The sequence below is a fragment of the Phycodurus eques genome, chromosome 18 (assembly GCF_024500275.1).
Source record: "Phycodurus eques isolate BA_2022a chromosome 18, UOR_Pequ_1.1, whole genome shotgun sequence".
In the NCBI taxonomy this organism is placed as follows: Eukaryota; Metazoa; Chordata; class Actinopteri; order Syngnathiformes; family Syngnathidae; genus Phycodurus; species Phycodurus eques.
The window spans coordinates 14,368,888-14,385,425 of NC_084542.1; the positions used below are offsets into that span (position 1 = coordinate 14,368,888).

Below are 16,538 nucleotides of genomic sequence, written 5' to 3' on the forward strand. Positions count from 1 at the left end.
AGTCTTCACGCACCTGCAAGAAAAGATGGAAAGAAAGAACAGAAAGAGAAAGAAGGGTGGGGGGTAGATTGGAGCTAAGTGGGGTTAGGAAAGCGACACAAATGTGCCCTACAAAAGAGAAGGTGAAAAAACAGGTGGGATTCGAGGAGGAGGAGTGCTGTCAGGAAAAGGCAAACCTTTTGACCAGGTCCTTGAAATACAAGCTGCAGGAAGCTAGAACATTTTGGTGGACTTCAAACTCTTTGCCTTCAACAATTATTTTCAGGTCTGTAAACTCTTTCGCTCGTCGCTGCTGGTTGAGCTCCTTCAACATCTCTGCGGAGGAAGAAGAAGAAGGTGGAGAAGAAGAAGGAGAAAAAAGAAGGAGAAAAACAGACAGTCACACATTTTAGGTTTAGAAGTTGTTTTTGTTTGATTTTCAGGACAGACATAAGCATCAACAAAGTGACACGAAGAAGAAACACTGGACAAAAATCATGTCATATTGCAGGAAGATAACGTTGGTGATGTCAAAGCGAAGGAACAACATTAACAGATCTCACCTGTTCACAATGCTAAAAGAAATACATGGAAAACAAATGGAAATAAATGTGATCTCAATATGCGAAATTGTACCCCCCAAAAATGGTAGGATTTCCCAAAGGAAACCAGCATTTCATAGTTTCCCCAAAGAATGTCAGTTTCTGACTAATTACACACAATGTGCTACTTTCGGTACAAATTCCGACTAAATTCTGCCCAGAAGAGACACATCGTCACTGCTGATGTGATAGTGAAGAAACTGCATTCGGAGAATTAGCTCATCTGTTTATGATGCGAAAAAGCATTGAAAAACATTATAAAAACATTGTATTAGCATTTTTCAATTTTCCATAAAATTTCAGATTTTTAAAGTTAATCCCCCAAATATGTCTGTTTCTGATTCATTCATATCAATGTGCTACTTTTCTTACGTATACCTACTATAATAATTCAATTCATAAAATTATCTCATCAGTTTACGGTACCAAAATAAAAATAGTGATCTCACAATAATTTAACGGGACATTTTTAGAATTTACCCCCAAATATCCAAGAACCGTCAAAATACACTATGACTATTTCCGACCAATTACAATGCACTTCTTTCCGTACAAAATTCCTCTAAAATGTTTTTGTGAATAACCTGAATACACGCATCAACATAGAAGTAGCTAATCTCACAAACATTTTGAAGGAAATTGTCCTCAGAGCATTTTCAGGGGATAGAATTGAGGCATATTATTCTCGTAACGATGTCTAATTAAACAACAAATATGTTTTCTACTAATAATAGTGCAGCACTTTTCGTACAAAATCCGACAGAATTATTATGTTCATAGAAATAGCTCAGACGAATGAAGAACTCGAAATTATAGCGGGGTAGCTTTTCATACAAACTCCGACTAAATTCTCACAAGTTTTGTCAGAATTTTGTTGATTTTTTTTTTTTTTTTCATTTCGGCATTATATCTTAGGTTAGGGTTAGAACTACTACTGCACATTTGTCAGTTTCCTATTAATTACTCCTAAATTGTTTCTCTGACAGAACATTGAAATACACATTTAACCTGCACTTGGATTATCAAAATGAACAAGTTGACCCTTAAAAATGGATAAGGAAACCAAACAAATTTACTACAATATTACATTTTAAAGTAAACCTCTTTTTAAAAAAAAAATTAAAAAAAAAAAAAAAATCTAATGAAATACTACTAAATTCTTGTGACACGTCCTACTTAGCGCAAAGTTGACTTTGCAATGAAGCGATCTGCTTATCCACAAATGTAATCATTTCTACCCTGCTATGGAAGGAAGACAGCCAAACTGGGAAAGAGTCGCGCTCGATGCGAACGGATGCAAATTCAGTGTCGTAGCGCCTCGTCCAACCGACTGCGGCGTCGGGTCGGAGGTGCTTGTTTTCCCTGCGTTTAATGAGGCGCCATGAGGGGAGGCTGAGAGGGAAAGTCAGCGGGGAGGTGGGGTGAAGTCGGGGAGACGCCGCGCTTTGTCATCCAGAAGGCCACATTGAGAAGATGCACAAGCCATAATGTGGGATAATATGATTATGGCCACTTTTCGAGTGTCGTTACAGCTTTTGATTGCGAGTGCCGGCTGCGAGGGACGCTTCATTCCACGATAGCAACATTTGGAGTTTGCGATGCACGTCGCGATATCTTGCAGTTTACTCAGAATACAGCAAAAGTGGCAAAAATACTCACAGTTGTAGAAAAGTACAGACTAAAACGTACTTAAGAAAAAAAGCAAAAATGTTGTAAATCATATAAAATACCCATATGTTGTTGTTGTTTCAGTACTGTACCAAATGTTCCGTACAAATAGAAATACATGTAGTGTTATATTCCTAATGAAGAGTAGGATTTAACGTAAGGATGGTTCGTGAAATCTTCAAACTGGATGCACAGCTGCATCTCTTTTAAAAATCCGCTCCCCCCCGAAACACAAAAGCATTCCACTCCAGCTCTTCTTGTCCGGGGGCCAATTCTCCGACGACTGTCAGCGCTTCCCGACAGTGAATAGTTTGGACTCTCCCGCAAAAAACGATATGGCTCTCGCCTCCAATCACCCAGGGCGCATAACACCCCTTTATACTATGAATAGACCCCCCTTGAGGGGGCGGAGTGGGGGTCCGGGAGCAGACAAAGGCCGCCTCCCTACCGTGCCACGCAGACACACCTGAATTCCTGATAGAGGAGCTAATCGTGGCTTCCAAGGGGAGTAGTAGGGTGGGGGGATTTGCCCAGGAACAACCCGTGAAACTACAAATGGCGTACCCCATTCTCCAGTGCGGGGGGATGCCAAACCTACGTCTCAATATGAGAAAGATGCCCTGAGGGACGTCAAGCGGAGTAACAAAGACAGACGCTAGCTCTCGCCGTTGGGTCGTCGGGCGGACGAGTTCACAACGGGAGCAGCCTACTCCTGATTGGGTGCTCCTCGGCCTAGTAACGGCTTCAACGCCCAATCGGGGTCCTCAGGTACGCCGACCAACCAGCGGGCGCCAACGCTTCGCCAATACCCAAAAAATGAGGTGCCAAGACGCGATAGGTTGCCCAGAAAGGCCGCGCTATTGGTTGGCGATCTCGGAGCCATTTTGGGGTTTGGCACAGTTTTCACGTGCATGGGTGTTTCCGCCATTTTGTCGTCAAGGCAAAAATGTCGGTGGACTTTGTCATCACTTTGCGATGATCATATTACTTTTGAGTTAGGAAATAGTCTGAAAAAAAAAAACTTTTGGGGGTCAAATGTATTTTTTAGTATTATAAGTCCTATTGTTTAATTATTATTGAATTGTTGGATTTTTTTTTTTTACAATATTTTGCCATAATATTGTCAACATGTCTATACAAATTGATTTTATATATATATATTTCAATGTAATTATATCCCGTATATTACAAACATATTTTCTATAATATAATTAATTCAGATGTATTCTTTTAAAATAAATTAGACCAAGCATTATGTTTTTGCTGAAATATGAGCAATGTCTATAAAAATATTTTTTTATTAGAGTGTATTTTGTTTTAAGAATTATTACCCTATAAATTAATGAACAATTCATTTTAATAATGTAATTAATCAATTAAGAGTTTTTTAAGCAAACAATATAAAAAAACAAAAGTATTTTAATATCCTGTAAAAAGAAGAAGAAAAAAGAAGAAAAAAAGTCACTCAAAGAACAACAATGTGCTCGTTCTGACCCTTTTGATCTCTTTTAAAGTTTCAATAGTAAAACACTGCTCGGTTAATTGGCCAGAAAACAAACCGGCATTGCGAGCCGATCAATAATTTAATATACAACTCGACTATAATGTTTTTATTCCGAGCGTAAAGAGACAGCAGCATATTTAATGACGTACATTAAAAATAAATTAAATCAATGTATTAAAGTATTTCCACTGAATGCTCTGTTTTGTAGTATATAAAGTGGATTTTTCATAGCAAAAAAACATTTTACTTTGTAAATTAAATCATTTAAATTTTCTAAGTTAAATTATCAAAACAAAGTGCATCAAATTGAGTGATTATTTGGCATATTTCAGTAATAATTGCAAGGTATTACTTCTTAGTTATCGTTTAAATGAATTATATTCGTTCAAATGTAATGGCAAATACATGGATTTTGCTCAAATCTAAATCCTAACAGATACGAATAAAGTTAAACAGTCAAACTGAACAAACGCATGCATAGAAATAGCGTAGAGCTGAAAAACGTATATGAAAATTAATATACTCTATATTAACATCTATTTTTAATATCATTTAAACTAATTTACATGGCTTCCTAGAGAAAAAGCAGGAAGGCGCCGAAATGAATCTATGTATTTTTTAAAAAAAACATTCATTAAATACACAGTTGGTAAACTAATGAAGTACAAGTATTGGAGAAAATCTGTCAATTTAAAAGTATTTTTCATGACAAAAAAAAAAAGAAAGAAAGAAAACATTCTAATTTTGAGTGTCATTTTGAACAAAAAAATCATTAGCCTATTGATGTCTCAAAATAAAAAATACACATTTCACATTCAGCCTGGTATTCATATCATTCTTATTATTTTTCACTTTCATATTCCGTGTGAATGCGTAGATTTTCTTTAACATGATCATTTGTAAGAAATAAAATGACATTTTTATTAAATTCTCTTCATGATACATTTTTTATTTGCTAAAAACAATCTTTTTAAGCCTAGTATTTATAGTATTCTTCTGAATGAACATATTCTTTAACGTGTGAATTTCATAAAAGATACATTACCGTTTTTGTAAAATTGCACTTAATCTCCTTTTTATTTGATAAAAATATGTATTTTACTTCACATTTTTACATCCACACAATTGTACTTGGTTACTTATCAGACGATTCACGATTGACCTAATTTTATCGTGTTGAAATCAGGACAAATTTAACTTAAAAGTGTACGTATTCTTTTACTTTTTAGCGGTAATAGTACAGATTAAAAAGTAGTGTTTTATGTAGGCCATTTTTTCCTGCTTTCTTAAACATTAAAACACTAAAAATCAAAGGCTTGCAAATGGTTTTTTTTGTTGCTCGCGTGTTAAAAAAATAAAAAAAAAATAAAAAGCGAAGATCAAAGCCGTCGATGTCCTTGTTTCATGGTGCGGTCACGTGACAAAGTCAGATGGCGTCCAATGGCGTCCAAACATTCCTCGCTTCCCAATCAGCCGCATTCATTCCACAGGAAATCCGCTCAGCTCGTCAACAACTCTTCACTCTTACCGCCTGGGAGAATAGTCCATGATGATGCCGTTCGTTTCATGTCTTAGTTTTACATCCTCCTTCTGCTCTAAAGTTCCGAGTTAAGGAGCCACCCGTCAAGGGGGTGGGAGTAGGATTCAAGGACGGCGTAGGACCCCTTTGAAGGTGACCTGGACCTGGACCCCGGCGGTCCAGAGGTCAGGCCGCACTGTGAGGACGGCGTAAGGGTAAATCAGAGTACAAGCTCAAAGGGGGGGGGGGGAAAAGTATTTCAAGGACCCCAAGGAGGGTGTGGCTTCAATGCGACCACGCCGAATGGGAGAGGGGATCCGTAGGTGACATATTGCCATGTAAAAAGTCTCATAATGGGAGCGTCAAAGGCTCCAGGAATACATATAGCATAAGAATGTATGTTTTTCTATGAGGTTTGGTTTTTGGCATCCAAACCGCTACATTTATAGCTTTATTTTTATTTTTTTATCTATAGTTATAAACCCTAACCGTTTTATTTTGGACAATGAACGACCTAATACATATGCTAAAATGCCTAAAATGATGTTAGTGGTCTTTTTCTTTTTTAAACTACCTCATGCATGAAACATTGGCTTAATATTTTTGATATATTTGGTTATTTCAACTCAGACATGAAGTTGATCCAACATGAGCTGATATTTTACTCTGTTTAACTACCAAATACGATTGTGTAGACTGAGCAGGTTTACAAATGCTAACTATGTTCTTTCATTCCGCTAAAATCAAAACTATGCAAAGGTTACGCTAAAATGACTAAAATAAAATTTGAAGTCAGTTTTTTTTTTTTTTTTTTATACGAGCTTACACTTTAAACACTGACTGTATTTAATACATTTATGTATTTGGTTACGTCAACAGAAAAATATAAAATTGACCCAACATTAACTTAATTCTTTGCCCAAATATGATTGCATAGACTTTAACATAGCAAGTTTACAGACTCTAACCATGTTAATTGATACAAAGACCTTTAAATTTTAATGTACTGTATATAATATACTTTAACATAAAACTATGTTGATTCAATATCAACCCCAATTTTGTGTGTGTTTAACCAGCTCAAATACGATTGTGTGGAAGCTGCTATCATGAAAATATGACATTTGTACTGCACACTTACTCAAAAAAGGAAAAACTTATTTTCTACACTTGTACTTGCATCTGACGGAGGAGGCAAGTTTAAGAGGCAAAAAAAAAAAAAAAAAAAAAAGAGCATTTGCTGGCATGTAAAAGTGTTGAAAATATTTTTTTCAAACATCAAGCAGTTCCAAACAATTTTAATTTCTTACTCCACAAAAAAAAAAGTTTGTTCGGTTAACTAAATACTTTTTTATTCCAATAAAATTAGAATTAAAAAAATGTGGATATGGTAGTTGTTTTGCTCCTGTAAATGAGATTTTTACCAACATGTCTGGGGCTAAAACATTAATAGAATATGTGCAAAAAATGCGTCGGCCAATTTTGTTTAACAACATGCAAATGGCGCCCCTTTGCAATCAAATGCAGCACGACAGACGACACGACAACACGCGCGCACCACAGGAATAACCCTAACAGGCAAAAAGTGGGACGCCATTGTCATACTGCCCCCCCCCCCCCGAATAATTCAAGCATGGAGAAAACGAGTGACTAGAAGCTACGTGCAGACAAACAAATGCCATTTTACATTATTTAGCTGCAGTGGAGGGTCAAAACATGACTAAATACTCAAAGTATGTATAAATGAAGCAAAACTTTGTCTTTGATGTATGTCATTCAATGGTCCTCAAGGGCATATAAAATATCTTGTTACACCTTATTTAATATGTTTATTATGGTGGTTGCAGTTTTGCAGCGTTTTTTTCTGACATTTTTGGGCATCTTATTAGTGGCTCGAAATGTCAGAAACAGCGACGCAATGCCAAAAATATGGTTGAAAGTATTAAAATTGTTATTGTCTTTGGTGTTGGATGTCCTTCCATGGAACAAAATGGGATTTTGGGGGAATGTCATGGGGATTTCTACTGGGAATAAGATAAAATCGCTACAGCCCTGACCCTCCATGCCATGAATAATTCAAAGCAGGAAGAAAACTGCAAACAAAAAGTAAAACCAAGTCACAATGTCTATTTTCTGCTCAAATTCATATATTCCGAGAAACTGCTTAGGAATGACACTTAGTAGCCCTACTATTAAGTTACATTTGATGCCTTAAAGGGACATAAAATGGGACTTTGCACATTTTCTCCATTTGTCTTTGGCGTTGCGCCACAGGAATGACTGAAAATTAGGACACCACTACCAAAACACCCCTAGAATAATTTAGAGCGGGAAGAACACGGTGCACGCAAACAAACAAAGCACAAACAATGCAAAAGTCATGATGTGTCTTTTTCACTCGAATTCAAATATTCAAATGAAGACTATATGAGTGATACTCTAGCTCCAATAAAAAAAAAACTCGACCTTTGCAAAGATAATAATGGTTGGTTTAACAATGCCCTTTAGGGAGCACATCCAACATTTTATATTTGATACATTTAAGAATAGATCTAACATTATGTTTAACGTCAACGAACATTTGATTAATTCAACGTTTTTAATTGCGGTTTTAGTTTCTGCACCACATCCTACTGTCAACTGTTTCTAATAATTTGCTGACCTTATTTAGCGACATTGAAGGCTCAAAACATTAACACCATCAACACACCACTATTGTCTTTGTCATTAAATGGTACCTAAAGCGACACAAAACTGCATTTTCTCTCTCTTTTTTTTTTTTCTTTTCCTGGCATCAGCTATTTAAAAACGCTGTAACACCTCACCACAGCCCACACACACACCAAGCTTTTGCAGCACTGAAATAAATACTTCCACGAGGGAATATGCCGAATAATGACATCCACTTCACATGAGGTTCCAGCCAACGGCACCTCATCACAAATGTGTAAAGATTTATTTTCCAGCACTGATGTGCACATCTCAAGCGATGTGTGACGTTCCTGGACGTTAATGCGTCACCTTCACGCTATTAAAAAAAAATATATATATTTTTTAAACATACTATGGAAAGACTCCTTTGACGGCTTCATTGCACCTTAATGGACATTTCGCCCTACTATTTCCACTAGTCCCCCAGGAACATAAAAGGCAAACTAGTGCTTCCAAACACCATTTGAAAAACTCCAAAACGGGAACGTCACATAATCAAATATGATCCTACATTTAAAAAAACATCAACGTCCTCATAATTCCAAAGTATCCTGAGGTTAATTACTTGTCAAACCACAAAATGCAATTTCAACTGGCAAAAAAAAAAAAAAAAAAAGAAAGGTGCACTGATCAGACGGAAGCGACATTGAATTAATTAATTGTCAGGATCTGTTGCCAGCGTTGTCGGAAAACAGGCTTCCCATTAGTCGACGGAGAGCCAATCGGGACGCAGAGACTGAGGGGGCAATCACAAATCAGACAAATCTGACGCGTCAGGTAGAACCCCTTGGATACCGAAAAATAGAATTAAGTCCATTCAACTGACACCGTAAAGAGTCATCGCATGTTTTCTCATCATGTATACAACAACAAAAACAGAACCTCTAATTTCTTAAAAGAGACACATTGTCATTTCCCCACAAATTGAAACAGTTCCCAGGTGTCATGTGACATGTTTTGGTCAAAAGACCCCACGGATCGACAATGAAACCCAACTAACAAATCTATAGGGCCGATGTTCCTTAATGTTTCAGCACACGGCTTCCTTACAAAACAGTCGTTTCCTGTCATGGAAGGCAATTATCAAAATTAAATATTAAACCAACCACGAGGAAAATCTGTCTAATGTCTGTCAAATGGTGACAAATGACATAAATTGTTGATTTTATTCTATTATTTTCGTCGCTAATGTAAGGAAACCGAAAGATGATTCTAGTGTTGTGACATTTTGGACTGATATTTCGTCCGATATTTTTTCGTGCTCTGTCAGCGGTCGAGGTGAAGAACAAACGACGGTGACGGCACTCGTGATTGATTTGGCTCCGTCAGCATTGTTTTTACAACTGGCTTTGTAAATCTCACCACTTTGACCTTCGCCGCTGAAATAGTAACTTAATGTAATTGAATTAAAAGGGGGAAGCAGACAAGTGCTGCACTCTGTTCTAATGAAAGACCTGACAAGCAATCACTATGGTAGCTGTCAGACGGTATTCGCTACCACACATAAATATGACATCACTACAATAATTATACTCATCATAACCGATGAGTCGATGATTGATTGTTAAGACATACGTCGATTGTGTGAAATTGGTTGTGAGAATCACAATGTATATTTTATCTTCCAAAACCAACTACAATCTCAATGCAGTCTTGCGTCAGATGGCTAATTAATTACTTTCATAATTACGAATATTTTCATTGTGAAAATGCACGTTCAGTGATTCCCGAGGTTCACTAGCTTAAAACGGTAACTTAATCCAAATCCAAACAACTGGACATAATTTGACAATTGCCCAATGAAATTATATGTTTAATTCTCCTAAAAACATTGTAAAGTTCAAAGTGAAAAAAACAAACAACAGATATCTGCGTTTGGGGGGTGCACCACTGCACATATTATGCCTTAGGAATCTAAAACAGGGTACAGAAGTTAAATTGAATACCTTTTAATAGCCTATAAGAAAAAAAACATTGAGTTGTGAATATTTGATTCATAAGGCCTTAACTTTTGCTACTTAAACCGCACAGCACAAATGTCTCAAGTTACTTTTAGCGTCTTTTACCCTTCACACTCAGATCGCGTTTACGACTCGCCGCATTTCTGGCCGCCTTCTCGGCATGTAGACAAACACAACAACAACATTTTAATGTCAGCTGAGCCCTTTAAGAATAAATGTCACTGTGTCTGCGCTACGTGTTTAGTGGACAACGTCCTAAAAGTCAAAGCTGCCCATGCCAAAAGGTTAGCGGGGGGGGGGGGAATGCAAACCTTGCCTTTGGTCCTAACTGAACTTTTTATTTTATAAAGTTTTTCTGTCATTAATTTGTGTCCAAGTCTAAGTATGGCAGCTGTGACATTGTAATTATTTTTTTTAGCTTTTGCTCAGGAGCCCTGAGGACAAGCACATTTAGAATTGAACATAATTAACAATTCAGTATCAGTACACCACGATAGCATAAAATATCGACACGGCGATAATCAAACCATACAGTCATCTGCCGCTCGGAGAACGGCCACAATAAAATAATAATATATAATGCTGCGATTCGGCTTCGTTCAATAGCATCACGCTATCTGCGCCCTGAACGGGATTTTCGTTCCGCGAGCGCACCCAAGATGTCTTGATTGCAGTCGGGAGCCATTATCATCTGTCTACGTCGCACACAAACTATCAATCTTCCCCGTGCCGACCTTGTTGCTGACTCCCAGGAATAATAAGATGGAAAGGGGGAGCTATTCCTGCTAATGTCTGCTCTCGTCATTAGTATTTATTAGATGTCCTGCATGCATTATCAAAGACATTTAAAAGTTTTCTGAGCAGAAGTTTGACTCGTGCACTGCCGAATAGCCTCTGCGCCAGTGGAGGCTCGCTTGCGTCGCTCCCCCCACGCCGCAATTAAGCCTTCTCATTAGGAAAAAAACATCCGCCACACTGCAGACGGGACTTCCTGGTAGCATCTGCCGTGTTTACCAGTGGTGGGAAGTAGAAACTGCAGTGGTCGTTCTTACGAGTTTAATTTGTTCCCTGATCAAGCCTGTGACTCAATTTCATTGCATATAATCCATTTTCGCCATTGAAATGAAATCAAATGCCATTACTTTACACTGCGGATTATTGGTTAAGCGCGGCACAAAAAAACACTTTGGCATAATCCGCCGCAAGACGGCGGCTTTTGGTGTAAGGTGTCAGTGAAAAGATTGAGGCGCTTTTAAGAGTGTGAGACTATGTTCCCATTGAGGCTGTGAATCAATTTGCTTCGACATCAACGGGGTAAGTGAACGACTGACGCGAGCAAATGGCAAAGCTCTAGCGCAACCTTTCCCACCTGAAGACCAACTAGCATTAAATGTAGAATGTGGGAAATTTGGCATACGTTTCATATCCATTGTAGTAGCGTTTAGAGACAAACAGATGAGAATTGTGTCGATATCCCAATATTTATGGACCTGACTGTAGCTATATTCATATTCGTATCATATTTTTAATTGTTTCAATTAATTGTATGAAGCCAATATTGGAAAATATCCCTAAATAGGCCCTCAAGATACTGTATAAAGTTCTTTGTGGTATTTTTATTTTAGACTGTCTTGCAAAACAAATATAGAAGCGGTGAAAATATGAGGTAGTATCAGTTTCTAGCCATGCGACTTGAATCACATTGGTTGTAAATGTATCCTTGTATCTGTTCGTGCCGCGGAAATCAACTTTATTTGATGGGCTTTCATGGCGCTCGTAAAGTTTTTCCATTAGGTTTTCCGGGGGGCCAATAAGCGCCGCTTCTCCCCGGAGCCAAATGGACTCCAGCTGTTTCTACATCTTTCTTCCCTGGTTTACAGTTCCTGCTTGCACTTCGCTAACTAAATATATTGTAGGCTATTAATGATGCATTTGAGAAAACTAGGAAATTTGCCTTTTTTGGGGGGGCTCAAAATGTCCGGAAACTCATCAATTTTGGCAAGGGCGTATATCCCAGAGAAAATGTATGTATTTTATGGGTCCTGAACACGAAAGCCCAAAACTCACCAAGTAGCGCCCAATGGAAAGTTAAAAAAATCCGGCACCAGTTTGACTGATCATCATGGAAGTTGGACATGTCTATACTGGAATGTCAGGATGCACACAAGGAGTCCCAAGGACTGATGCCTGGAATAAAACAAGAAGTCAACTATTTTTGGTTTGAAGCAGCCATTTTGGGCAAATTCCAGGCTAGTAGTTTGTTAACTCTCACAAGGGAACTCGCCCAAATGAGGCCCAACCGGAAACAGGTATCCTAGGCAGATGCGACAGACTTCCACTTTTTCGCCTATTCCGTGTAATGTGGGCAGAGCACGGTGTCAAAATTTCAGCATAATTGAGAAGATTTGCCCATGTCGACGGGGGTGCAAGGGCCTGTTATTTGCTGCTTGCTGGTTTAATACTAGTTTGTTCTTGGACATGTCTATCACAACAGGATGGATGAAAATGTCTAAATGATCCATACCTGAAATCGAACAGGATGGTGGTCGTTTTAGACGGATTGCAGGGCTCGTAACTTCGGCGAACTCCTACTAGGGAATTTGGTGCGAGGGCCTGTTCATCGCTGCCTCCAGCTTTAAGATTGTTTGTTTCGATAGCCATGTGTGGGGTCAGACTGCTGCATAAATTTGAGTATGTGAAGTTGGAATTTTTCTCCCTGAATTTGTTAGTAGGAACTGCGAAGTGCACTTGAGAAGGCGCTAACAAGACGAGCATAGAGGAAACGTGGAAGTGGAGGGGGCGAGACAAAACATAGCGAAGGCAGCAGAGGGAAGAGGCAGGCTGAAAAAAAATAAGGGCGCCACCAATTGGTGACTTTTTTCCAGAAGATGGCGAAGCAACAAAAGGGGATGCAATGACTCGAAAGGAAGCGACCGAAAGGAGTCACTTGACGTGAAGAGAGCAGGTGTGAGGTGGGAAGGGGATGCTCCTTGGATGCGATTATGCATGTACAACTTGATCTGTCAGGGCCGCAGGTTCGGCCGGCGACATTCAAAGCTTTATCTCTGAGATCCGAGTGATTAATGAAGCCGCCGCGGCATTGTGCACGCGAGGAAGTAGGTGAGCGATGATCAATCTTAATGAGCTATCCGTCGTCCGTGCATTAACTGCACGCCGATAGAATGCACGGGGGCTTCTGGAGAGGGTTCCTTGCCTTTAAAATCCGATAACGAGGAAGAATGAGTGAGGGCGAGAGGTTTTATTTTTTTTTTCCTACGGCCGCCATATTCCCAACCTTCCTTTCCCCTCTCTCTTCCGACTCCATAGGGGCCAAGATGTACGAGAAACCTGTAGACTGAAGCCATACTTATCTCAGCTAAAGCAACAGACCACTGATGACTAGGGTAGGCGTAAAAACAATTCACCGATTAACCGACTGTTAAAATGGATCATTTTAAGAGTATTCCTTGCAATTCGTAGAAAAATGGGAATCGTGGAATGAGGTATACAAGGTTTTTAGACACACTTGTACTAAATACACACAAACATCACAAAGTTGTAAAAAAGGGTAAACTGCTTACATTTGCATGGATCATTAATTGTTACAAACTTTACATTTTTTACAATTACAGGGAGTAAAAGAATAAACTAGGGCAATGATGTGTCAGAATCAAGATAGGAAAGTGTGCCGTGGCACTGTCAGAAGATGATAGCACTGAAGAAGCGTCCAATCCACTTGCTATTTTTGGATGGCTAGCAGCTGCTAAGCTAAACTGAGCCACACAAACATCACCAAAATTTAATTGTTTCAAGTTGCAGAGTTCCAGTCAAGCCTGTGTACACTTTTTTTTGCGTGCTGCCAAACGGGAAACAAAGATGGCGAGCGAGGAGAAAGGGGCCCTCGGTGTAATGAAGGCCGCCGTGATTAATGGACTCGAGGTGACTATCGCAAAACTCTTCCGACAACTCGCCGGAAGTGAAGCTCCTGCTGTCCTCGTCGTTGTCTGAAATCCATACGATGAGTGGCGTCGCGTAAATAATATCACCGGACTATTGCAATATTAGTCGTTCGAACTGCTCTAAGTGCTAGAGGACTCTGCATCTTTTTGCACAATTGTTTTTTGTCAATGTCTTTATGTCCCCAAAGTGTTCTGTAAATTGACTGTTTGTTGTACTAGAGCGGCTCCAACTACCGGAGACAAATTCCTTGTGTGTTTTGGACATACTTGGCAAATAAAGATGATTCTGATTCTGATTCTGATTCTGAGACCGCTTTATTTCGGCGAGCGCTCGAGACCTGCAATACCATCAGACAGATCTCGGCGGCGGCCAACACGTTCTTTCTGCCTCGAATGCTTATGTGAAGCATCTAAACCTTTGCTGCCAATAGTCACACTATTAGACTAGGTATACACTCTGATAATTGAGATTTTTTTTTCAGCTATTTACAATATTTTCTCTTCTTAACTAGAAAAATAAGTTTTATTACAGTTAAACAGTAAACCATTAAGTCCGACTGAGACTCGCTCCACTTTAAGATATACATTTGTACGGCAAACCACCGTGCTGATCTTAACTCAGTAGGCCATCTTAATTGCATTTCTAAGGGCTGCTCCTTCCTCCCCCGGTGAGGTCTGATGTGAGCTGACTGGAAGATGAACTCACCGGGCAGGCTGCGTGTCACCGCATGTGGATGTCTAACGTAGGCCTATTGGCTCCTCGAGTGCATTTATGCATGTGATGGTCTCCGCACGCTTGTGTGTGAGCAAAGCACCAGTAAAGGTCACTGAGGCGGAAGCCAGTGTTAAGTGTCAGATAAAAACCTTGTTTTTCAAACTGAATGCGTGTCAAAACAAAACGACAGCATGCGCTCTATGCAAAATGGACACGCTTGATGGACAGTTCTGGCAGCCAATGAAAACACCATGTAATAAAATATTTAGCACCCTAAACATAACCTAGCTCTACCCCAGGGATGGGCCACAGTTTTTCATCAGTGCTACCAGGAGGCCACATAGGACCGCACACTTGCTAACCAGATGTATGACAAAAATGCCATTTTAAATATGGTTAAAATTTGCATATGTGTGTGGGTTTTTGTTTTTTTTATGAACCGTGACTGCCGTAGCAAATGTTTTGACACTTAAAAAAATCTCGCCGGCCAACCCCGTTGTCTCAAGACGATCGCGTTTTGTTCACAGTGCCCCGAAACTGGGCCGCCTTGGCCAGCGGTAACATAGTGCCTCGTCATAACCCTAACATAAACCCACTAAATCGAACACAGACAGTCCAAAACAAAGAAAGCAACTTCTGACAATGTACTTTTTTGTCTGTGTGTGTGTAGTTCGGTGCATTCAAATCAGTCCCATTTCCCAGCACGTCCGTGCTGAGCTCAACACTTGCTTCGTGTGGCTGATATTCATCAGGACACGAGCATCGATTTCAACGAGTTGCTCAATAGACCCGAGCTGCTTCTCGCAGCCCGTGCGAGCCCTTTAATCAACGTCAGTCACCTCCGCTTACCGGGCCAGTTATTTGAGTTACAATCAAAGCAACAAAAAAAAAATTCTACGTAGAAGGGAGGGGAAGTAAACACCGTCGACAGGCCGGTATTACCAGGAGTGCCTGCTGTGGGCGGCGAAACAAGGTGGGCAAAATTATAGAGTGGCAACTGAAACATCACAGCAGGAGAGGAAGTTAAAAGTGCTCACCAAGCAGACGATACACTGCACTTTCCCTTTCCCCTGACATATGTAGTTTTGCATAACTAATATTAGCTGTTTTAAACAGCCATTCAACTCATTCGGCATTCGATAAAATTGACGTAAAATCAGTGGCATACCGTAAACAGGCCAATTGACAGTGAGTTATGAGCACGGATGGAGCAGTCTCATTTCTTTATTGTTACCCCTCTTATGCTCATTATAGCATTGTAAAACAACAAATACAATGGTGGCTGAAGACTGTATATACAGGTACTGGATGTTTGCTGGTCATGGTCATGAACTTTAATCCTAACCCTAAACCAGTAACCTTAACTTAACCCCTACCCTAAACCTAACCCTAACACTATTTGCTAACCCACAGACCCTCACTTTTGTAATCTTCCTTACTGTACTTTTGTAGAGTTTTCATTTATCTGTATTATACTTTGTTGTTTATATTTCAGTTAACTTTCCCTTTTACTCCACTATATTTCCTTAATAAAATGTCGGCCGTACTATTACTCCGAGACATCTCCCACAGCCATCATTGTTACTTATTGCTACAAAATAAAATTGGAATAAATTGCTCGTTGACACAATACAACGTGTGGTTTCCTTTTTATGAGTTCAAGTGTGACCAAATAATGGTTGTAAAACCGGTCTTAATAAGTTGCAGCTTGACTAAATGCCACAAATTCTGTGAAATCCCAGCATTCGTGTGGACACGTTTTTTGTCTGTTTCTTTTTTGCTTCTCGTCTTTTTCACTCCACCACACAAATCCGAAACATTACACTATACCCTGCCTCACGCCCAAAGTCCGCTAAGAGAGACTCCCACACACCCTTGAACATAATGCGGATTTAGAAAATGGATGAATGGATATTTTG

General features: G+C 39.3%; 1 protein-coding gene across 1 annotated transcript in view; it reads right to left on the reverse strand.

Moving 5' to 3' along the window:
- LOC133416767 (kelch-like protein 29) overlaps positions 1 to 16,538 on the reverse strand; it is a 163,645-nt gene that overhangs the window by 51,508 nt on the left and 95,599 nt on the right. Inside the window, exon 6 of the mRNA XM_061703933.1 lies at positions 177 to 315. Coding sequence (XP_061559917.1) covers positions 177 to 315 — 139 coding nt within the window. The remainder of the gene's footprint in view (positions 1 to 176; positions 316 to 16,538) is intronic.